The 24,337-nt window shown below is 47.5% G+C and overlaps 1 protein-coding gene and 1 long non-coding RNA gene across 6 annotated transcripts; both read left to right on the forward strand.

Annotated features, from left to right (window-relative positions):
• The first annotated feature begins 7,393 nt into the window (after nucleotides 1–7,393).
• Nucleotides 7,394–12,514, forward strand: LOC133384509 (uncharacterized). The gene is made up of 3 exons (XR_009762593.1): nucleotides 7,394–7,567; nucleotides 9,355–9,518; nucleotides 11,598–12,514. It is a non-coding gene; the product is annotated as an uncharacterized LOC133384509 (long non-coding RNA).
• A 4,839-nt stretch (nucleotides 12,515–17,353) lies between these two features.
• On the forward strand, nucleotides 17,354–21,827 carry SIX3 (SIX homeobox 3). Of its 5 annotated transcripts, none has more exons than XM_061626454.1 (3): nucleotides 17,354–17,528; nucleotides 17,568–18,180; nucleotides 21,627–21,827. In XM_061626454.1, exons 1-3 carry the CDS (start codon nucleotides 17,354–17,356, stop codon nucleotides 21,817–21,819), a joined length of 981 nt encoding a protein of 326 aa, XP_061482438.1. In that variant the 3' UTR covers nucleotides 21,820–21,827. The 5 variants fall into 5 exon arrangements, with proteins under 5 accessions (XP_061482438.1, XP_061482439.1, XP_061482440.1 ...); XM_061626455.1 differs by having other exon boundaries at nucleotides 17,354–17,495; nucleotides 17,547–18,180; XM_061626456.1 differs by having other exon boundaries at nucleotides 17,354–17,495; nucleotides 17,565–18,180.
• The last annotated feature ends 2,510 nt before the right edge of the window (nucleotides 21,828–24,337 follow it).

The raw sequence follows: 24,337 nt of genomic DNA on the forward strand, positions 1-24,337 counted from the left end.
TTTGGTTGGCCTCATAAAGGTATTGTCCTAATATGGATTTTGGAGTTTGTTATTCTTGACTCTCCTGATTCTAAAAGTATTAAAATGTGTGCCTACTTCTACTTAACTGATTTGTGAATTTGGAGGCTGAACTAGTTATGACTTCCACCCTTTCAGAAAATATACATATTTTACTCCGTGGAGGCCCATGCAAATGCCCTTAAAGGCTGAGTGGTAATCGCTTCATTGTTAGTACCCTTGCTGCATGCTTGCTGACTTTTGGACCAACAAAATTTGATTTGAGGCAGAATTCCCTTGGATTTAGTCCTAAGGCGTTATCCTTGTCTGACATGTGGAGTTAGAAAGAAGGCCTCTGACCACATGGAGAGTTCCTTAAGTTTGCCAGCTATCTCGTAAGATGTAACCTTCAGGAAGACTTTTTAGGTCCTGCGCATTTCATTTCAGAAGATGTGCACACGATCCAGTAAGCAAGCAAGGCGTTTCGTAGTCCTCCTCTCCTCTGAACTGAATGGAGGAAGGTAAGCAAGCACTAAATCTCCCTTTTGAATTCAAAGGGACTTAGAAAGAGTTTCACTTTGAGTCAATGTTGAATCGTAGCCAGTGTTTCCACCAGCTGCTCTCCCCTAGTGTGCATTTTAGAATCAATCGCCTATTCTCCTCGGCTGCCAAGGCATTGTAAGTGGGAGTGGCCTATGGGGCTACGCCTTAACATCTCTGCTTTAAGACCATCAGGAGAGCCTGCTGATTCAGGCCAATGACCCATCTAGTCCAACATATTTTCTTGCAATGGTCAGCCAGATGCCTATGGGTGTTGGACTATATGGGGTTCAACTCCAACTTGTGGGTTGAGGCTGCATGGGGTTAAAAAGGGTAGCTAGAGAGGAGACCTCCTGATTACTAGGCTAATACCTGTCCTTTGATCTCCTACTAGACTGATATGCAGAGGATGTTGATCCCAGTTCCTTCCCTCCTTCCAGTCTTCTTTTCTCTCGAGAGGGGAGCAGACATCTTTCCTTTGTCTCTCCCTCTCCTCCAGCATGAGGGCGAGCACTGGGGCTAGTGCTTGCTACTCCAACGTAGCTAGTTAGCTAGATATAGGACTCTTTCCTATCAAACATGCACTTCCAGAATAAAGTAGTTATTTCTTATTTTAAAGCTGAAAGTCTCTGTCTGACTAATTTGCAGGGAAAGTAGAATCTTAGCAAAGATTCAAACACACACACATAAGCTCGCTCAATACTCTCCATTCCGCTATGCAACTCTGCAGGGTCCTACAGGACATTGGGCCCAGTCCAACATCTTTTCTCGCAATGGCCAGCCAGATGCCTTTGGGAAGCCTGCAGACAGGACCTGAGCGCCAGAGCACTCTCCCCTCCTGCGGTTTCCAGTAACTGATGTTCGGAAGCATCCTGCCTCCCACCGTAGAAAATGAAAATGGTCAATGCACAAGAAAAGTACGCAAAATGTGTCAATGTAGTTCGACTGGTGAGGACCTAAGCCGTTTCCCAGAACACATCCATAATGCCATCACTAGGACCTCCCTCAATTCCCTCCCCTAAGCCCCCATTTGTTGGGCGCAGCTCCAGTCTTCCTTCCATACTGCAAGGGAACCAACGTTACTGAAAGAAATCCACATTCTTCCTAAGTTTACCATTGCCTCCATCTGCTGTTATCCCTTTTTCTGTTTCCCACCCCACCTCGGCGATTTTTGTGTTGTAAGTTCTTCGGGGCAGAGAGCTGCAAAGTGTGAATAATCTATATCTATCAGCGTGGAGTTTCCTGGGCAGTGAAGAGTGGGAAATCTAATGAACATCTCCAGTTTGTCCTTATCTGTGAACATTGCTAAACTGTTAACTATTTTTGCAGTCGCACTTTGAAGGCAGTCGGCTCTTTAGGGAAGCAACCTCCTTCGCCATCACCCCAGCTGGAAGTAAAGGGCGCTTTAGGATCGCTGCCAGGTCTAGCCTATTAAAAAGCACTCCACTGTATGCTGTCTTCTCTAGTTATCGATTTCTGATATCTAGTCTTGTGTGATACCAAAAATAATATGGGGTTCTCTGTGTACAAAATCGACACAGATATATTTACAAAATCCAATTTTACATTTACTGAAATAGCTACGTGCGAGGATATGTCATGCATGCAGTCTATAGATATATTTATACAGGCAGAACAGCAGTAATATATTGTGTGTGCATGCAAGTGCATATTACATATAAACCTGTGCAAGTGCATGTAAAATTAAATATGGGCGCAAGTACACCCAATATATTTATATGTATATGTCATGAGTGCAATGTATATGTGTATATATATGTCACACACAGAGAGAGATACAGTACACACACAGGTGGTAGACTATAGCTGCAATTCCGAGCATACTTAACATTGCCGTCCTGTACATGTCTACTCAGAAGTAAGATGCATTGAGTTCAATGGGACTTACTCCTTGCAGCCTATAAGGTTGCTCTGTTACGTGAGAATAGCCCTAATTGAACTCAATGGGACTTAAAAATCTAGGACTGGGTGGCAAATCCCTCTACATTCTGTGAGCACCAACAGAGGCAACTATTACATATGTATGTGTGTGTGGAGAGAGAAGTAGAGGCAACATCGATTCTCACCTATTTGAGAAGGTAGCCAAAAAGACGCAGATATTAACTGTGCCAATCTGTCTGTATTCTCACAAGTACACCTGCTTAGAACACGAAGGAGATAGGATTATAAATAATGTTTTTCTTGCATCAATACTGTTGGGCAGTTTCCTGAGCAATAACTTTTTAAAATTTATTTATTTATTACAAGTATTTCTCATCCGCCTTTCACCCAAAGGCCCAAGGCAGAAATGGAGACCAACAAAGGTAAGAACATACACAAAAAGTACAAACTAAAATCTTCCCTATCAACATCAATAGCTTAGGCTTCTATCCTATGTACACAATGAATTATGGTGTGCTGTTGGCACTGTTTAAAACGCTGTGATATACTGGTTAGATCGTGTCCATTGTCTGTCCTAGTTTACACAGACATACAGAATTTTGCAGTCCACAACCTATTCTTTCCCCAGAGCAGTCTCCTATCAACAAATCTCAACTCTGAATATTGCGTGGAATGATAATGTGGCAAATGGCTACACACACACACGTTATTTCCAGGCAGATAAATATACGGTCACTAGGATCGTATAAGCTCATCGCATGAAAAGCGAGCCCCATTGAAACGCATAGAATGCATTTCCTCGCGAGAATCTCCGGAGGCGAGGTGCGCGCGTGCCTGTCCTGAAGATACTAAGTCAAAGTTGTGTCCCATTGAGCTACCTGAGACGTTCAACCGGGAACTTCACAAGTCCCAATAAAGTGAACGAGGCTGATAGTAGCTATACGAAGTCATGCTGGTTGCAACGAGAGAGTGAAGCCTAAAGTTTGTTCACTGAAAATATGGGACTGATCGGAGCCTCACTGGGGCTGCATGGCGCTTTATGGCTTGCGTGGGATGCCATCGGGCTGAGCTGAAAGCCCGAGCTTTCTCCCTAGTAAGGGTGCCCCTGATGTGCTCAGGATCCAGAGCCTGCCAGCAGCGCGATCCTAAGCACGTCCACTCAAACGTAAGCCCTCTCACTGAGTCCGAGGGGTCTTACACCCACACCCACCCACACCCCGCAAGCCAGTTTAGAACTGGAATCTAAATCCTGCTTCCAGACCAGTCCCAAAACGCGTCACCAGAGCATAAAAGTCCCATTCGTGGCAGGGCGACTTTTACTTCTGAGTAGATACGGTCCTGCTGCGTAAGATACGCTCGGATCCACCCCTGAACGCCAACGAGGGTTGTTCAGCTGAGGCCACACTGTCGCTGGGGCTTGGGTGAAAATGGCCTTTTGAGAAGGAAGGAAAAAAAGAAGCCAGAAAGAGACGCTGCGTGGAACGCTTGAATAAAATCCAGATCGCTTCGGAAAGACTCACTAGTTCCCTTCCCTGGCTTGTATCCGGGGTGGGGTGGGGTGGGGGGCTGAGGAAGGAGATGGGTCGTGGAGAATGAAGAAAGAGGAGCACCACCCTATGAATTTTCGGAGACTCTGGAGGCAGAATTTGGAGGGGGGCATTTTCTCCTGAAAGGCTGTGGCGCTCTTGTCCTTGTGCGTTTCTTTTTTTCTACCAGCGCTCAGTCGAGCTGGCCTGGCCAAACTGCACGTGCTGAACACAACTTTCTTCTCTCCACCCCCCCTCATGCATCCTCTCGCCCCCGATTTTGTTTTGTTTGGTTCCCTCAGCTTTCTCCTCCTCTCTGCCGATTGAGTCCTCATATTAAGCTGCCCCGACTCCCTTTCTCGGCAACTGCTAAGAAGTCAAGAGCATTCTCGCTCGGCTGGCCTCTTGTGCCCTCCGTTTGTTCGCCCGCTGACACTTTTGCCTTAAAAGTTTTGAGCGGAAAGCGGGGAAACCGGCGCGAGTCACAAAAGACGCGAAATCCTCGACGGGGTCCGTGCATGGTGACTTTTGTTGCTGTTTCTAGTGGCAGCCGGAGTTTAACAAAATTAATCCGTCAGAGCCATCTCCCTGGATCAGAGCTGCTGTATCTTATGGCTACATTTGGATTTCTGTTTAGCTGTCTATTTATGAGGCTGTAATATGCTCAGAGTAGATCCACTAAAATTCATGTGCAATCAAGCAAGTGCGGCTTAAGCCCCTTGGATGTCAGTGGGTCTCTTCTGAGGTGACACAGTCGGATACGAGCCATGCACGCTCAGATGCATCTTCTCAGCTTTTCCGATTTCATAGCGACTGAATTTGTAAGGAAATCAGAGCCGCCGTCTATATTTCTCTGTGTCTCGGGAAAGTTTTTTCATTTGAAGTCCAAAGAAATCTGCACCTGACTTCCTGGCCAAGCCTATTTGTCGAATCAAAACAGGAACTGTAGGCTGTGCCTCTTGATCAAACCTTTCAGTGGTTTACAACTTCTATGTACCATTCTTTGCCTGTTTGGAGAGACAGAGAGTTCGCTGTACAGTAACGGGTGGGGTGTTTGTCAAATTGTTATGATCATCACCGGTTCCACAAGCGATCTAATGATTCCCCAGTCCTCAACAGCATTCTTGGAAGAAAACAACACCACAAAACCAATGGTATCTCCAATCGGTTTAAATCCGGCTATTTCTGCCGAACAGTACTTTAGAGTTTGGGTGCCTGTAGACACGCACTCGTATCTAGTCCACACGCTCGTATACAGCACTCACACACACCTTTCCCTGATTTTTTCCTACTGGTGATGATATGCAGTTTCTTAAAATAGTCACATTCATCGAGTTTACTGAACTAAAGAGATATCTACGTAGACGTATGGATCCAGGATGTAAAATGTATATATTTTAATCTCCCCTCTTCAACACATTAACTTTGAAGCATACAACCCCTTGATTAAAACGGAAATGTACTGCCCTGTGAGCCTGCTTAGGCCAGGGTCTTTACGCCTGAAGACGTCCCTATCTTTAATGAATGTTCATTTTCCTGACACAGCCCAAGATGATCAGATTTCTCTTGGGGGAATTTTGTCAAGTATTTGTATAGTCCTGACTAAGAACCTTACAGACGTTTCCCAATAATCCAGGACTGAGCTTGATGCTAAGTGAAGTGTCAGGTGAATGACAATTTACACGATAAAGAGGTCAGCCCATTCTGTTCAGTCTGGAACTGTTACACCTGGGCCATCTTCAGCGACAATTTGGACGCTTGTGTGGGGAAAATAGCAATACGCAGTTAATAGAGGCATGGCTCAGTTTTCTTCTCCTGTTCCTCAGATCGCTAGACGTGCTAGGAATTATATGTTTTTGCAGAATCCTGGACGCTCCATGGACGGGATCCAGCCAAAGTTAATCATGATGCATCTCCATTAACTTCAATGGGAGAGTTTGGCTAATATATTCCCTTTAAAGTCAATGGGATCTAAAAGTGCTTCACTCTGGCAGAGTCTTGCCCTAGGGTTATATGATTACAATCATGTAATCATTTAAAACAAGAAAAGATTATTTTAAAGTTTCTTGGGGACTCTAGTTTATAAACGGGGTGCGGAAGGCCACACTTGCACCCGCTGAATCAGATGATTCAGCGTTAGTTTTCAAGAGAGAGTGATCGCGGGACGATCTACTCAGCTCACTTCAGCCGATGTCAGTTGGTTGATTTGGTTCCCTTCGCTCTGACGGACTTTAGGTGAAGTGGTTCAGTTTAAACGGCCTGTAGCAGGAGTGGTAAAAGAGAGATCACTGCAAACTACAAACTACTTACTTCCAGTTAGTATTAACTTTGATAGCGCGATAGCGCTGCTGATCAAAATAAAGAGAAGGATGGAGCGGGTAGAGCGACACACCTGAGCGTCCTTCACGTTATGCTGGTGCCCTCAAAGCAATTCACGTATTACCGCGTCGTGTTTGTGTGGAGTTTAGTGCGGCAGCTAGACAGGCTGATAGAAGAGAGAGAATGAGAATTCACTCCACTCTAGAGCAGTTACAGTGGCTTGGGTAGACCTCCCTTGGAAGACTTACACACACACATTTACTCCAACCTTCTTTTGGAAGACCCTGCAATTCTCTTCCATAGAGACTGCCACCCCGAAGCTCCTGACTGCGAAGCAGATTCAGGGGACGTCTATGTTCGACTATTCCCCAGTGCTCCCACATACCGCGCAATCCTATGCGTGTTTAGGGAGTCACTCCCAGTGAAACCAATGCTTACTTCCTAGTAGGAGGCTGAGCTGCACAGGTTTTATCCTCAGGGCAACCGAGAATTGCAAACGCTTCTTAAATCCTTGCCTGCTCTCTCCTTCCCATCTGGGAGGTGTTCGCTTTCCGGTGCAAAAAGTATCTCATTTTATGTGGGGTGTGTGCATGTGCGCGCTTGGCTCCCGGTTTCCACCTCCCTTATTGTCGCTGATGAGCATAAGCCCTGCACTTTTCTTTTAGATCTTAATTGATCCCCTATTGGTATGTCTTGCCCGGTAAAGCGTCGACGTTACCTCTCCATCTCTTTCTGTCTACCTGTCTAGTTCTTCCAGGGGGGGGGGAGGGAGAGTTGCTTAGAGGCCAAGCCACTCGCGGAATAACACCGACAGCTTGTCTGCCAATACACTCTTAGGCTGCAATCCAATACACACTTGCCTGGGAGTAAGTCCCATTGAACCCAGTGGAGCTTGCGTCTCAGTAGACATGCATTGGATTGCAGCCTTAGTTTGGTTTGCAGAGCCTGGGTTTACCTGAAAGAAAATAGAAATGGCGTAGCCGGTGGAAAGTTTAAGGACCTCTGCTTCCTCCCTCTCCCTCTCTCCCTCTCTCTCCCCCCCCCCCTCTCTCACATGCAGACACACTTATACACAACTTCTACTCGCCATTCGTTGCTGGCTCTCAAAACTACGGATCCCTTCAGCAAAAGAGGAACGTAACCCGTATTTGCCAGTGTGTCTGAACTTCTCTTTTTCAGCGTTCACGCTCCTGAATGCGCCTGATTTCATTCTGCAAGGGAAGGCTCTTTTTCGAAGGCGCAGCTTTCGACGAGCCGCTTTTTTTAACAGGCGTGAAACGTGGGTATGGAAATCAATATGTAGATAATGGACGAGGATCGGTGGATGTAATACTCTGCATTTAGGGCTTGCTATTGTTTAGATCGAGCCCTCCCCTCTCCCAACATTGCCACTTGCTGCTTTCCTGATGTTTATGGTTGCTTGATTGTTTGTGTTTTGGCAGTTCCAAGGCAATAAATCTCCCCTCCACCCCCAAAAAAACAATTCGCCAGCCCTCCCCAGTTTGGGGGTCTTTTAAGGCGAAGAAGTTGGTGACTGGCGTTTCATTGGCGCTTCCCTCTTCTAGTGGCTTGGAACTCCTCGTGCTTTGTTGCTTTTGGGGAGGTGTGTGTATTGAAGGAGGAGGGTGCAAAGGGGGAGGAGGAAATCAGGCTAATCAAATCTTTTGTCAGGGCCAAATTCTCCCTCGGGGTCTTTCCAAACATTTGTTTGAATAATTTACCTCCAGAATAGAAAAATACTAATTGATTTTAAAGTGTCGGCCCAAAGGGAGGGGAAGCCGGGAAATCAGAAGGCAAACAGGGGGGAAAAGGTAACCCTGTGATAGCAGCGAAGTCTCCACCGCTCAGTTGCCGCGCAGAAGGGGCGGCATGTCCACCCCTTCCAAGAAAAGCGAAAAAGCATTGCAGAGACCTACTGCAAGGTTCCCTTATTGAATACTGGAGTCCCCGGATTTAAAGGGGCCACGTTTCCCTTTCTTTGGCTGACATTGTAGAGACTACGTGACCTCTCCCCGCCCCTTCTCCTAAGCGCTCTGCTCCCACTCCAGTTAAAGTGAGTGGTGATCAAGGCTTCACGCTTTTGTGCGCTCCTCGGGAGTCAGTCCTGTTGAAATGTGGGCATTTACTTTTGCTTTAACTCGTTTGTGACTCAACATGGCCTCGCTGCCTCCCTGCCTTAAACTTCCATTTATCCAAGAGGGATAAGCTTGGGCTGGAATTCCCACGGGGGGGGGAGCCAGGGCAGGATCGTGCCTACAGCATTGCTTAGGGAGATGCGGGTTCAAATCTCTGCCGAGCCATGTCGCAGAGTAGATGTCCTTGGGGCAGGCAATCTCTCTACGCCTACCTCGCAGGATTGTTGCAAGGACCCAATTGGGCTGGGAAGGCTACGCATGTCTCCCTGAGCTCTTTGAGAAAGGATCAAAATATAATGCGGATGATGATGATAATCATAACGATCATAAAATATTTAATCGCTCAATGGGGCTCAAAGGGATCCAGGGCTGCAAAGCTAAACACACTTACTAGGTGTAAAAGCTCCATGCCACCAAGTGGAGCTTGCTTCTGGGTAAACATGCATAATTTTGCACAGCAAGTCACGGTTTGCTTTAGATGTATAAACGTTCCTCTTTTAAGGAACAGGGGGAAGGAGATGTCGGTTCGGTGGGGTAGAAGCAGGGAGCCGAGGGTGGCTGTGGGGAGCGGGGCTGTAGGTTCACGGTCTGCTCCAGCTTCCCATTCAGGGCCGGGTTTTGATGCGATTCATTAGAAGTAACGAGTTGACATAAGGTAAATCGGCATTGAGGGAGCTTTTCTTCGAGTGTATGACGAAGCTTCATTATAGCCATCTCTAACAAGGCGTGCAATCGCTCTGATTGGGCAGCTTTCTTCCAGCGGCGGGGCCTTTAGCAGGATGCCCCCCCTAATGAGGGTCACTACCAGAGCTTGATAAGATATTCAGAGTCACCCCCCTTCTCCTCCTCGCACCAGGAATTTGGGGATGAAAAGAGAAAAGTTGGGTGGAAATCGTATACTTGTTTGGAGATGGCTTTTGTTTTTGTTTTTTCAGTTCGGAGAAAAGCGGGGAAATCGGACCTGAGCAATGTCTATATTTTGCCTATGATAACCTTAGTTCTTCCGAACTCCACCCTGACCTCCCTCTTTATATCCAGGCCTACGGATGACTCTCGAAAAGGACAAAAACTTCAACAGGCTGCAGTTCTCTATGCGCCTGTAAGTTGGGCTTATTGAACGTAGGGCTTATTGAACGCTTGTTTCCGTGCAAACCACGTCTAGAATCGGGCTGACATTGTTCCTTGCTTTTGGGGGACAAATCTTAAAAGTCGTCCTTCCTGGTGGCTAAAAGATGGAACGATCAGTCATTGCGGCCTGGCCCGCAGTTTTAATGCAACCTTAATACAGAAGTAACACTCTACGCTTTCCACAAAGTAGCTGAAACATTTTGCAGGCAAGTAGCATTTGACTGCCTTCTTGCCAACAGCGTGGGCCTGTTTCTTCTATTTAACATACAGCTTCCAAATTAGATTAAGTTTCTCCTTGCACCGATTGGTGCAGCCTGTTCCTGGATTACTCAAAGTAAGCCCCACCGTGTTCAGTGGGATTTACTCCCGGGGTGCAGATAAAACAGCAGCCCTAAAACATGTTTTCTTTGGAGTAAAGCACGATTTATTTCAATGCGACTGTAACTATTTCAAATTTGGGTCTGTGTATATATATGCGTGTATATATTGATATATGTCTGTTTAAAAGCACATTTACCTGCGCTCAGGACCGTGTAAGGAAACGATTTCCAGAATAGGTCTGCAGTTTTCAACACGCTTACTAGGGGATCAGTTCCATTGGCTCAGTGGGATTTACATGCCCAGGATTGGCCCTGAAGGTCTTGGCACCACCTTCTGATCATAAACACATGGGGCCACAATCTAGAGGTGAAGCTCGATCCTAATTATTCATACTCGGAAGTAAGTAATACTTAGTTCACTGCTGCTTACTCCTAAGTAAGTGTGTTTCAGTCCTGCTGAAATCGTTGGGCCGCTCCTAACTCTACACTCTAAAGAGAGGCCATAAGGAGCAGATAAGCCTGCAATTTTACATACACTTACCTGGGAGTAATTCCAAGTAAATACATGTACCACTGAAGCTGTAAGGTTGCAATCCTATCCACGCTTGTTCTGGGGTAGCCTCATCTGCTACAAGTTCGGGACTAAGCGTCTGACCTTTAAGTCACTTGGGACTTCTTTCCTAAGTAACTGTATTTAATGAGTGGGTGTTGTTGTTACTAGACATACAGTTCTCTGAAATGTGTGGGAATGCTTGCGAGGCATCTGGGTTTGGGATGCCGACTAGCAAGGGGACAGTGTAAACCTTCCGACAAGGAAACTCAACGTCTCCGTGGGTGAAAATGTTGCAGAATCTCTTGAAGCAAAAACACACTTAGCTGGAATTAGAGTTCCATTGTCAAGCATTGGACGTCCTTGAAACAAAGAACATTCCGGACAAACTAGTTGGGATGGCGCTCATTTTAGAGACAGAGAAGGCGAATTTGCTACAAGAGACTCTCCCCCCCCCAAAAAAGAGAGCTGAATACCCACAACAAGTGCACTGTAAGGGAGAGGAGGCTCTTTGGAAATATAATTATTCCTTATACCAAAATAAAAACTTTTTCACCTTGCAGAATTCCTTGGCTAGACAGACACATACACACACTTCCCACTCTTCAGAACCTAAATCAAATCGGATTCTTTGTTACGCTAACGGCACAACCCTACACGTTGCCTACGCAGAAGTAAACCCCACTGGATTCAAGGGGACTATCCACCAAGTAAAGGAATTTAGGGATACATCCTTAATATTACCAGCAGATAAGAAATAAACAGGTTTTTGAAAGTTGAACATTTGGAGATGGCTTTGGGCCAGTTAATATAAATCATCTCTCGTCCCCCCCCCCCAAAAAAAGTCATTTGCTTTCGGTTTTTAGCCCCGCGTGTGCAACACACCCTTTGCATCAAGCGGACTGAACTACAGCTGCCGTGTGGGTCAAATTTAAAGAGGGCGCTCAATATATTCATTTGTTTCTAATTTATTTATTTAAAAGCGACGCGGGAGACTTTTTTTTTTTTTTGGACAATGCAACTATGCCGGGACATCATCAATTTGCTACTAAACAATTCAATGAAAATCCTTTTTTTAAAAAAGCGGGTTGTCTAGGGTGTGTGTGTATAATTATGATTGACTGAGTTCTTCTTTCTTTTCTTCTGGTTTCCCTTTCTAAAACCGCACTGCTTTTCCCAGCATATTAAAAATCTCCAGAAAAAGACCAGAATTGTCAATTGTACTGAACACACGCATACGGGGGGAGCAAGCGAATCTAACTCTGGCCTGCCGAGTAGGTCGTTCCGGACAGAATCAGGATTAAAAGAAGGTTTGGGGGACTGCAGGAAATAGGGATGAACGGAGAAGTACAAAAGGAAGCAATCCGGCAGACGGAGGCAGCTCCCCCCCCCCCCAGGTTCCTGCATTTGAACCAAAGGCGCTTGGAGTCCGAAGGCAAGAGGCGGTGGAGATGTTAACTGTTAAGAAGACACCTTCAGGATCTGCCCTTAGAATAAAATCCCATTGATACAAATGGCATTATTTACTTCTAGGTGGCACGGGATCGGGTCCGCAGAGTTACCCAAAAAGTATTTTTTTTAAAAAAAGTCAACATCACTTTGGAAGCTTAGGAGGATCGTCGCCTCATACCCGGACCCTGGAGGGAAGGAAACCCCATTGAATTCAATGGATCTGACTTCCCAGCAAGATACTTGCTTGGGGGCACGCTTCCCTCAAACCCAGCGGCCTTGTCATCCCATCCCATCCCCACCCCACCCCACCCCTAAACCCCTCGCCGAGAGCCAACGCTTGACCCCATCCCTCCCGAACATGGCACGGCGGTCAGAGTCCCCCCATCCTGACCGAAGCGCATTAGTGGGAAGCCAGCCTCGCTGATCTCGTCCGGAGAATTGGCTCCCACCTAGCCTGTTCAAGGCCAGGGTCCCAAATGTCAGTTGGTGAGTGCGCGGGAGGCAGTAAATAAATTAGGAGCCTCAAGGAAGGAGCGAGCGTGTCCGAGGAAAGACAACCAGGCTGCGAGCAGAGACGTCGTACCTGCTACGACCTTTCTCATCACCCCCTCCTTCCTTCCTCCTCTCCTCCCTTCCGCGGCTGTTTAGGAAAGATGGGGATCGAACTCTCCCCCGAGTTCCTCGGAACCGTTAAACCAGAGGGTCACGGAGGAGGAGGAGGAGGTGGGAAGGCAGGTGGGAAGGGCGGTGGGAAGAAAAGAAAGAAAACATAACCCTGAACAACAACGAACAAAAAAAAACACCAGAAACCTTTCCAATGGGACCTGAGTGTGTGAATGAAAGCAAACCAACCACTCACAGGATCCGGAAAGGATTTTCGAGGACTTGATGGCTGTGGCCCTGGTGGAGAGGCGGAAGAGCAGACGGCTCCGCGGCTGGGATCTTCCCTCCAGTCTCTCTCTCTCCATCTTCTCCTCCTCCTTTCTGTTTCTGTGCCTGTCTTTTTCTCAACCTCTGCCGCAGTTCCCTGTTCGGCTCCAGCGGCGCTCGGGCTCAGCAGCTCTCTCGCTCTCTCACACACACTTTTTTCTTTTCCGGGGGCTCTGTATTAGCCAATTCCATTGACAGTTTTCAGCCAGCAGCTGCAGTCATTAAAAGGCATTTACACCCTGGCCTCCTTCGCACAAAGATAGAGCGCCAACAATTATCTGCTTGTACGTTTACGGACATGAGAATGTGTCCCTAACAGGCTTAGGCGAGGGCTCAGTCGTCCTGCTTAGGGCAAACCCCAAGCCTTCCTGTCCGTCCCCTCTACTCCCACCTTACATCCCATAACAAAGCCCAAACTTTGTGTGCGTGCATGTGTGTTGTGGGGGGAATCACCTAGACAGGGCTACAAAGGCACTAGCAGCCCTCCAGAAATCGTTTGGGAGATGGCCAGCGCATCCGACAGGGCTGGAAAGAGAAGTAAGTCCAGGGGCTCCCTCAGAAAGTCGCTTTGGGGACTTTTGGCTGAGCTAAGAACCAACAGGACTCGTACAGGAGAAGAGCCGTATTGAATTTTCCTTCTCTGCCCAAAATATTTTGGATCTGGCCAACACTGCCTGGTGGCAACCCATTCATTGAGGCAGGCATCAACTATGGGAGGCAGAAGCCTGCTTCATCAGACGCGTGGTGAAGACAGAAGCAAGACTTTGGCTTAGATATAGCTGCAGATAATTATTTAGGGTCTTTCTGTGCTACGAAAGGACCGAAGCTGAGTTGAAAGATGTAATAAATTCAGCTTTTACTGAGAGTTGGTCGATTAATCGTTTAAAGTGTATGCGAGTATGAAAGTCGGGGTGGGTGGGGGGAAATGCAATGTTTTGGTCCCCCAGTCTCTATTCCTAGAAGCCTAAATGTTTTAAATCGAAGTCAAGTCCACTCGTGAATCCCACGTTTTAAGTGTATTGAGACTCTTGGTGCAAGAGACAGGATTCTAAGAGCGAATGACTGGCAAGCAGCAGGCCCCATTCAAACAAGTTTACTCAGAAGGAAGGCCGGTGGATCTTAGCGGACTTGCTTCTGAGCAGACACGTGTAGCACTGAGCGTTTAGGCAGTCTTACCCCAAGACTACAAGGTCCCCGAAGTCCCTGGAGGTTCCTTAGCATCAGGAAACCTTTGGGTGGAAAGACTGACCCATTTGGAAACTCGTCGTTGCTTCCAAATGATTTCTTAATCGTGTCATTGCACCCTTAAGATAAACAGAGTGAAGCACAAAGAGTCTCCCCCTTCCCCTTTTTTCCATACCCCGGAATCTTCCACCCCCTTTGCCCCCTTGTCTGTAATCCTTCCCCTAAAAGAGAGAATGCCTCTGAAGCGAGGCCGAGGTGCTCTGTAGCCCAGGCGTTTTTTTCCTTTCCTTTTCTTTTTTTAACCGAACACGGTGGTGGACAATTCCTGCCTTTCATAAAATCGACAAGGTCTCTGAACTGCGCAGGATTGAAATCCGAGCTGGAACAAGGTGATGAGGATGGCCAGGGAACGATTCCTCAGCCAGCACCACCCCACCCCTCCCGGCAAATATGTTAACAGAAGTGTTTAAATCCAGCACTAAAAATGAAGAGGGCGAGTTGTTTTCATTAGGAATATGAACCAGTGTAGCACACCCCCATTGACAGTTTGCTCGGGAAGTGATGAATACATAATCCAGCCAGGATCTTCCAGTCCAATAACTATTCCAACTGGACCTATTCAACTGCCACTTGGTATTTATTTCATGGGGGCTGCTCAGTGAAAAGATCCCAACCAGTTTGGGAGTCCGGCTAAAGACTGTCTCTCACTCACTCACTCACTGCAGCATTTCGAATTATGATGATGATGATTATCCCTCGAATAGGCCAAGTCACGCGATGTTTCTCCATTTTAATTGTACATCTGCCCCCACCTCTTCCCTCTCCCTCGCTCCCATTGATGTCTGCAATGAGTTTGGGCTCCATGTCTCACCCTCCCTCCTCTTCCCCTCGCCCTACTAGATCTGCATCGGAATGCAGAGCAAAGGGTTTTGTGTTTTTTTTTAAAAAAAGTTTTGAATTCCTCAATGATTTTTTCCCCCTCTTCTTCTTTGAGAAAGGCGGCTTAGGATAATTATTTCAGCTTTATTGAGGGCAGATTAGGAGAAGTCTGGATGCTGCGTTTCAATACGCGTTCTACATGCCTTGACAATGCCCGCATTGTTTTGCTACTGTGTGTGAACCCATTCAAAATATACACTTTTTAACACCAACCAAAGTCCTGTCTAAATATACACAGTAAGGCTGGAAAGACATCCATGACCCGTACAAATCTCTGTAAATCACACTTCCATAGCTGCAGAAACGAAACAAAAGGAGTTACCAGCTCAAGATGCCGATTAAAATCGCCTTAAAAGCAACGCACCTCAAGGATAAATGGAGGCAGGCGGCTGCAGGGAAGGCCGGCTTAGCTGTCGGGGAGATAACCATTGAGCGATTTGTTTTCGCCGATAGATCTAGGTGCAAATATGGGACTTCCTCCAACCACCCCGAATATTTTGACTATTCTTCGACCTTTAAAAAAAAAAGTCAGACGAAGCAGGACGAGAAAGCAAGGCAGAGATGCAACAGATCCTAGGGATATAATATCTGGGCAATCGCCCAGAATGGTTTACAAAACTCGCAGGGGAAGGGCAAAAGGTGATGAGTTTTGGGGAAACGCGCAATAGATGTGGCGCGGGGAATTAGAAACCACTCGCCGGAAGCTGCGGGCAGAGATCCGAGCCTGCCCCCACTCCCAGAAAAGAATTCACCCAGGACTAATTATTTCTGCCACAAACAGACAAATAAACAAACAAACAAACAAACAGACCAGGGAGGATGAGTCGGAGCCTCCTCTGGCCTCTCACATCCAGATGGCGGCAGGCGGCCTACGGGACGTTTACTCGGAAGCAAGTTCTCCTCGGTTCAAGGGGGTTTCCTCCCGAGTAAGGGCACGTGGGATTTTGCAGCCTGACTCGGAACCAAGTCCCATTGAGGGAGTTTCCCGAGCGAGAATGCTGTTCGGATTGGAACTCTCCACGCCTGGCGATCCGAGGAAGAATTTTGCAAAGTTTTCTCTTGGAAGTTGCATTGAGCAGAGCCTCTGTGAAACTCAAGCTGGGTCGGCGGGGGTGGAAGAGATAAGATAGGAAGCTAACCCTCTTCTCTCTCCCCACCCCCCTTCCAGCCTCCGCTGCATTTAGTTGCTGCTCCTGGCAGGGTCAGCGGCCTGAGGATGGGCCTAATGATCTCATCTAGCTTTCCTTCCCCGTAGCTATTAGTGCTCAGATAGGCAGAATGAAGCGCAACTACGTGCAAATCATGTGTAAAATGTCTCGGTTTGGAGCCCTTTATCCCATCGCCCAGCTCAGGTTGACCCACGTTGCTTCATTTTCCTACTTTTTCCTGCCCTTTTCTGGCTTTCCTTCAGGCGGGAAGGGGGCTCCTTAAAGGCGGCGCTCCGATTTCGCGTCTAATTGCCGATCCCTTTCAAAGGAGTCGCTGCGCATTGCCTTGCGCGTTTTTTATATTAAAAAAACAACAACACCATTTATTTAGGGAAAGGAATGGTGGGGACTGCTCGTAGAGGCGGGGAGGGAGACACAAGCGAGAGAAGTGGAAGTGCTAAGATTAGGAGTTGCAAAGATTAACGCGCGCGCGCACGCACGCACACACGCTAGCTTTCCTTCACTCGGCCTCCCCCCTCCTTCGGGCTGGCGGGCTGACTGGCTGGCTGGCTCCCTCCCACCTTCTCAACTCCCCTCCCCTTCGCCTTTGGGTTCAGTGGTAAGAGCTCTTTTTCTTACGTAGTACCCAATGATTGGCAGGGCTGACAGTGATTGGCAGGGCGCTGCCATGGCGACGCCACAACGACACCCGGCGGGCCAATAGAAAAGCGAAACAAAATGCTTCGGCTCTGCACTCACTGTGGATTTAGGAGAGATATTATGAGGCTGTTGTCATTAGGGCGATCGCGGCCGAATCACTGAATCTTTTTTTTTCCGCCTCGGCGGCGCCGGCGACAACGCCGCTCTTGGTTCGGGGAGGTGTGCGAGAGCGAGCGAGCGCGCGGATGTCTGCCTGCCTGCCTGCCTGCGTGCGGGTGTGCGTGTGAGCTAGCAAGTGTCTGCCTGCCTGCCCGTGTGTGTGCGTGTGAAAGGTGGTGGGTGGTGTGAGTGAGTGGGTGGGTGTGCCCGCGCGGGGGTGTGTGCGCGCGTGGGTTTGGATGAAGGTCTCTATGTGGCTGCGGGTGCGGGTGTGGATGCGCGTGGGGTGCTTGAGCCCCCTTTCCCTCCCCTCTTCCTCCTCCTCCTCCTTTTCCTCTTCTTTTTCATCTCTTTCTCCGTGCGCCCCTCTTCCTTTCTTTTCCCCTTGATTCAGCTTTTCTCGCTCGCTCTCTCGCTCTCGTGTTTTTCCGACCCCCCTTCCCCGTTCGCCAGGCTGGGTCCCATGGTGTTCAGATCCCCCTTAGAGCTTTATCCCACCCATTTCTTCCTGCCAAACTTCCCCAGCGACCCGCATCACCACCACCGCTCGCTCCTTCTGGCCAGCGGTGGCAGCAGCTCCGGACCTGGAGGCGGCGGCGGCGGCGGTGGCAGCAGCAGCAGCAGCGGTGCCACCACCGGTTGTAGCGCAGGGTCAGCCGGTGGTGGTGGTGGAGGAGGAGGAGGAGGCGCCTCGCGAGGAGCCCCGGAAGAACTGTCCATGTTCCAGCTGCCCACGCTCAACTTCTCCCCGGAGCAAGTGGCCAGTGTCTGCGAGACGCTGGAGGAGACGGGAGACATCGAAAGACTGGGCCGGTTCCTGTGGTCTTTGCCGGTAGCGCCCGGGGCATGCGAGGCCATCAACAAGCACGAGTCCATCCTCCGCGCCCGGGCGGTGGTAGCCTTTCACACCGGCAACTTCCGAGACCTTTACCACATCCTGGAGAACCACAAGTTCACCAAGGAGTCGCACGGCAAACTGCAGGCCATGTGGCTGGAAGCTCACTACCAGGAAGCCGAGAAGCTCCGCGGACGCCCCTTGGGGCCGGTCGACAAGTATCGTGTCCGGAAGAAGTTCCCCTTGCCGAGGACCATCTGGGACGGCGAGCAGAAGACGCACTGCTTCAAGGAGCGGACGCGCAGCCTCCTGCGGGAGTGGTACCTCCAGGACCCCTACCCCAACCCCAGCAAGAAAAGGGAACTGGCGCAGGCCACTGGCCTCACCCCCACGCAAGTGGGCAACTGGTTCAAGAACCGAAGGCAGAGAGACCGGGCGGCGGCCGCCAAGAACAGGTCAGTGGCAGCCGGCTCCAGCTCGGGCAAGGGTGACTGCGGGTCACGCACACCCAACACATGCACACCCATTACGCACGCGCGCGCGCACACACACAAACAGAGGGCCTGCCTTGCCTATACAGTACGACTCTCTTTCTAGACCGCGAGAGAGTCTCTCAAGGGAGATCTCCTTCCGAGGGCGGCGATCCTTTGAGGAAGCCCCTTTGGACTCAGAGGTGTGGGTGGGGGCATTAAATGCTGCCCGACTTTGCCGGAAGGTTCCAACAGCAGGGATAGGGAAGCCAGTTGACTGCTAAAAAGCAAAATGAGGCCTTGGAGCACATTTCCTCACCTGGAAGTGACGGCTCCTATGAAATCGATGGTGTTTTTCGCTGTACTGAACACACACCACATACGTCAAAGGCAACGCATTTCCCTGCTGCGCCAAAGTCAGCGCTCAATTCCCTTTCCCGAATAGGTGGCTCACCAGGAAGGGCAAACAGCTTCTCTCTGACAGTTTAAAGTTTCGCATTCTTTCCAAACTCCGTCCATCCTTTCTAGCTTTAAATAGGACACCCCTCCACCCAGGAAAATACTGGTTTTCTGAACAGTTTTCTGAACTTGTGTGTGTGCGTGTGCGTGCGCCCGTGCCTATTCTAACTAGGGATCCAAAAACATAAAACAGAAGGACTTGATCTGACGCCGAGTTCTCATTGGAACCGGCTAGGAGGAATCGGTATATATTCTTATTCTCTTAGCTCTGAATTTTCTTTCTCTTTTATTTTACACACTTGCTTTTTACATGGATTGCCTATTATTATTATTATTATTATTATAGTCGTCGTCGTCGTCGTCATCATTATTGTTGTTTATAATAAATCCACAACAACATTAACAAGAACAACAGCAACAGCTTCTCACAGAGAAAAGCAGAAAGGGTGGGTGGGATTAGATGTATTTCTTTATTTGTTAATGAAAGCTGTATTTGGCAACCTTAACTTATCTCCCTTCTGTCCCAGATTTCCTCACTAAATAGTTTAAACAAACATCATAATGCAAAGAGTCCTTCTATAGAGGGGGAAAAAGAGGCAGCTGTTCCACTATTGTTCTTATTAATTATATATAAATATATTTTTAAAAAAAACACACCCAAATTCATTTGCAGAAAGAAAGAGAAGGGGGTGGGGAGAGAGAGGGACAAATAAAAACAACACTGAAGACCATTTTAATCCACACCCCCGCCCCGACCCACCCCCGTCTCTCTTTTCGGATATAGGGAGATTGAGTTAGGCGCGTCTGGTTTGTGAGCGTGTAAATAAAGATCCAGGGGCATTCTTGAGCCGCGTGGACACCCTTATCGGGACGCTTTTATTGTGTTGCTACAGCACGCAGAGCCTTCTTGCAATTCCTCCTTGCTCAGTGTGGCTTTAAAAATGGTGGGAATGTTAATAATAGTGTTTTTTTTTAAGAAAGAAATGTTACGATCCCATGAATTAATGCAGAAAAGATAAACAAAAGGTGACTCTTTTCCTCCCCCCCCATTGGACTTTCTCAGTTCCCTTTAATGTTTATATTGGTAAAGTTTAATCTGAATTCTGGAGGAGAGAGAGGAGGGGAAAGCAAGAAAGCTTTTTTAAAAAAGCAACACAAAACTTTCAGGTCTATCAGTGGAAGGAGAGTAGAGCCACTCACAACAATAAAGCCAGAAAGCTACTCATGGTTTTTGTTTACTAACCGAGGTATTAGGAACTATGAGAGGCGGGAGGGAATAAGCAAACAGTATGAAAATAAAAAGTGCGGAAACACTCGACATTAAAATATTTTAGATATTTACAAATCACTTCACTGCCGGGGGCGGAATTAAAATATTCCAGAACCCAATTGCCCGAAGATTGTCTCTCAAAGCATTTTACAAAAGGCTTGAGAGTTCAGCGCCGCGTTCTTTTGTGGTTTTCTATTCGTTTATTTATTTATTTATTTATTTAGCTTCCAATCCTGGACTCCCCCCTTTCCCCCCTTTTGACTGGACTTTTGGGGTGTGCGTGCGTGCAATCAACTTCCCAGGGTAGTCGTCCCCAACACCGCTCTTGATCTTGAAGAGTTCATAACCATCAGGCGCGAGAGGTGGGATGGAGGTCATGTTTGGAAGGTTCTGCTGCGGTTGCAGATTGTTTGTTCCTGGGGTTGGTTTCCCAAGCCACCAACCCACCCTAAAGAAATCGACTTAGCTGTTGACTGTTATAAAGAGCAGCCGCCGAGATCCCTTTGTCTCTTTGCGCGCGCATGTTTCCAAATGCAATCTGAGAATTTAACCGTCACCCCAGCAAAACCATATATATATATACATATTGCTGGAAAATCAGTTGTTGTGGTGCTGCTTGTGTGTGTGTGTATACTGAGAGTGCCGAGGACTTGGGAAATGTCGCTCTCTAACCCTACACAGCCCCCATCAAACAGTCCCATCATCACTTTGTTTTCGTGTTTATTTTATTTTGTTTTGTTTTAAAAATCATGTTGCATGTATGTATACATTTATTTCTGGGGATTCAAGGGAGGTAACTGGGCCAGTGCCCTCCTTTGCTGCTATAGACCATCCTTTGTGACTGTCCACTTTTGTTGTTAGAACTGGACTGTCACTGAACGGATGGGGGGGGCAGCGGCGGGGAAAAATGGACTAAAAGGAGCCCCCAGATCTCCACATCTTGCAAATGAAGCTGACAAGGCAGAGAGCGAGGGAAATGTTACCTGGAAATCAACTCATATTTTATAACCTAACGGGATAGCCGCCTGTGTGTGTGCGTGCGCGCGCGCACGCCTGCTTGCGCCTCTGTGGCTTTCTGTGAGCGTGTTTGTGTGCGGGTCAATTGTTTCCCCAAGCAAATTCCTTGCACTCCTGTGTCTCCCCCACCCCCTCAAAAATAACAATAATTGAAGCGTCTCTTTAGTCCGTGCTTTCCCAGCGACCCTTCCCGGCTGAAGGCCGTTTGCTTGCCTTCCCCCCCTCTCCCCGATCTGAAACACTTTGCGGAGAGAGAGGGCGATGGCGAGGAAGAGAGGCGGTTTGGAGCTCGGCGCTGGCCCGGATAAAGAGGCAGCGGCCCGCGCCTTGCGTGAGATCAGGCCGAAAGGACGGAAAGAAAGAAAGAAAGAAAGACAGAAAGACAGACAGACAGACAGACAGAGACAGAGAGAGAGAGAATTCTCAACGGGCCGTGCTAAGCGATTGTTTTGGGAAATAATCTGTTGGAGAACGAGTGAAGGTGTCCCCGGCTAGATCCGGATCGCTGCTGACTCCTGCAAAAGCGTCTTGGGATCCCGGTCCCTTAGCAATGCATTTCTCGCGTCTGAGGGCTGTGTTTGGGAGCCCGTCTTGGGAGGCCCCTTGCCTCCCTGTCTTTCTCTTTCTGAGGCTTTGCTTCTGAGCAAGGATCTGTGCTGTTGCTTTGTCTCCCCGCGTCCTGCAGGCTCCAGCACCAGGCGATCGGACAGAGCGGCATGCGTTCCTTGTCAGAACCGGGTTGCCCGACCCACAGTTCGGCGGAGTCTCCGTCCACAGCGGCCAGCCCCACCACCAGCGTCTCCAGCCTGACGGAACGAGCCGAGACGGGCACGTCCATCCTCTCGGTAACCTCCAGCGACTCAGAATGTGATGTATGATAACGGAAAGGAACAAAACAAAACAAAACACACAACCCTAAGGAGGAAAAGGAAAACGATCAGAAAAGGCAAAATATCCCCCTTACCCCCCATACACACCCACCTACCCCGAGCGAGCGAGCGAGCACCCGCCCCCCCCCCCGGACTGCCCCTGCCTCCGAGAAAAGGCAACTACAACAAGAAGAAGCCACTTTCAGAAACAAACGTAGACCCAAGCAGCGAAATAGCAACAGAAACGACCACAGGATAAGAAAACAGACCTTTAAAATAGGTGTTTGGGGTTTTTGTAATTGCTTTTAAAAAAAAATTACAAACCCAAATCTTACCTGGCAAACAAAAGAAATAAGAAACAAACAATCCACTTAGAAAAAGGAATAATCACAAGTTCGACAGTTGCTGATGCTGCAGCGGGCGCGGGGAATTATTATTATTAATACGATGATGATGATAATCCTTTGCTATTATAAATATTATTATTAAGAAAGAAAGAAAGGTGACCTTTGTATTCTTCGTAGGACAAAAGCACGTTCCAGCTCTACTTCACTTCTCCCCCTCCTGTTTTTTTTTATTTCATTGTTTGCGCTTTCCCATGGACTGCATTCCACTCATTTTGCATGAGATGATTCAGTTTGTATGGGGGGGGAGAGATATAATATTCTCTGTGTTAAATGAACAGAAAGGCCAAATAAAGGCCTGGCGTGGGAGGGAAATTCTGATCAAATTTGTACAAAAAGAGAGACAAAAGCATTTAAAAAAAATCTAAAGGAACTCTTTGAGGAGGAAAGCAACAAATGTTTATTGCCTTTTTTGGTTGGTTTTTGATCAGTCTTTGTCACTCTTTATCTGTAAGTCCCCCCCCCCCAGTCAAAGAGATGGTTTAAACTAAATGCAATTCCCCCCTTTCCTCTCCTCCTCCTCCTTTTTTCCCCTCCGCCGTTTTTATTTTATTTTTATTTTTATCTTTTTAATTTCTTTTGTTCAACAGACAATCATTTTCTTCGTAAGCACCTTTTTTTCTACAGTTCTGTCACTGCCTGTGTGGGTACTGGTTATAAATGTGGAAAAAGAATAGTTATGACTGTAACAGATTTTTATTTTTATTTCAAAATTTTATATGAATTATGTATATCTTAATCATGCGGTCATCTTTCCCAGTTTGTAAGATATGTGTAGAAAATGCTTGTATATTATATTTGCTCTCCTCTTTCGCTTTGCCTCTCTCTGTCCCTTCGGGCTTTTCTCCCTTCCACCCACTCTCTTATTTTCTTTCCTTTTCTTCTCTCTCTCTCTTTTAAACACTTTCCCTGACTTGAGTTCCTTGCGCAAACTTAGCTGTCAAGAGGTGATGGACTAGGTTTTCAAAAGGGCCCTCAATGATAGACGAAACCAGGCTTAGGATGCCACTGTATTCCTCTTATGCAAAAGCATTTTTGAGTATTTCAATAGCAGCTTTTGGGGTCTCTTCTAAAACTCCAGGTAGGACGCTTATACCACTGTTTCCTTTACTGCGTGTTTATCTATATGTACAAACTTTCTTAAAAAAAATCAAATACAGTATTCCATTTTTCTTATCTATTCAGTGACGTTGGTGTTTTTCATCTATTGTATGTAGATATGGACACAGAGAAATGGTGTTTCATTTTAAAAATCCCATCGCACTTCAGTGATTCCGTGCTTAATGCAAGGGTAGGTCCTTTCGATCCAGAAGCCGGTTAAGCCGAACATTTGGGGTTAAGCCAATCTGAGCCCCCTTCACGCCCCAAAATGTTTTCTCTGAAGCAAGTCCCGTTATGTCCGGTAGGACTACTCTGAGCTGCCACGGTTATGCACCAGTCTAGCTTGGTCGACAGGCAAATGCCTCGGGTTTGAATCGGGCTAAGAAAACTTTCTGTACCTACAATCTGGAGCACCTATACTTGGAAGTAAATTCCATTCTATTCCATGAGAATGCCTTCCAGCTAAGCATGTGTTTCAGGATTGGGATGCGAGGCCACTTGCTATACAATGGCTTAACAGCGCAATCCTAACCACTAATGAATGGAAGTCCTTTTGAATTCAGTGGGGCTTAATACCAGGTCAGTGGGGTTAGGATTGAAGCCATTAGATGCAACTCCCAACGAAACCAATGAGGCTTTATTTTAAGTAAATAAATTTGTGATGGGGTTTTACATTGAGCAGAATAAGTGCCATACAATCTGGTGCCTATACCCTTGTAGCGTGTGTGTGTTCCTTTGGTGTTTCCGACTCTAGTGCGTGGTATGTTGCCCACTGATGAATGACCAGAGAGAAAACGTTGAACCTTTGTCTAAAGTTCCAGACAAGAATATAACATGAAATCTGCTTGCCCTAAAGCGTATGTGTATGCGTACGTGCGTGCGAATATTTCCCGTCTGCTCTAGGCCGTTCGAATCGCTTGGAGATACGCTCCTAACTTAGCTATGTGGTACTAAATAAATTTCCTTGCAAGGAAGCGGCACTGACCTCTCCAGCGGCACTTACTTCAGAATAAGCGTGGAAC

Source organism: Rhineura floridana, chromosome 4 (assembly GCF_030035675.1).
Source record: "Rhineura floridana isolate rRhiFlo1 chromosome 4, rRhiFlo1.hap2, whole genome shotgun sequence".
In the NCBI taxonomy this organism is placed as follows: domain Eukaryota; kingdom Metazoa; phylum Chordata; class Lepidosauria; order Squamata; family Rhineuridae; genus Rhineura; species Rhineura floridana.

Excerpts from the sequence above, each read along its gene's own strand:
- SIX3 (XM_061626453.1), top strand. The coding sequence starts at position 17,354 with ATGGTGTTCAGATCCCCCTTAGAGCTTTATCCCACCCATTTCTTCCTG. Across the intron at positions 18,181-21,626 it reads GCGGCGGCCGCCAAGAACAG|GCTCCAGCACCAGGCGATCG; the intron begins GTCAGTGGCAGC and ends CGCGTCCTGCAG.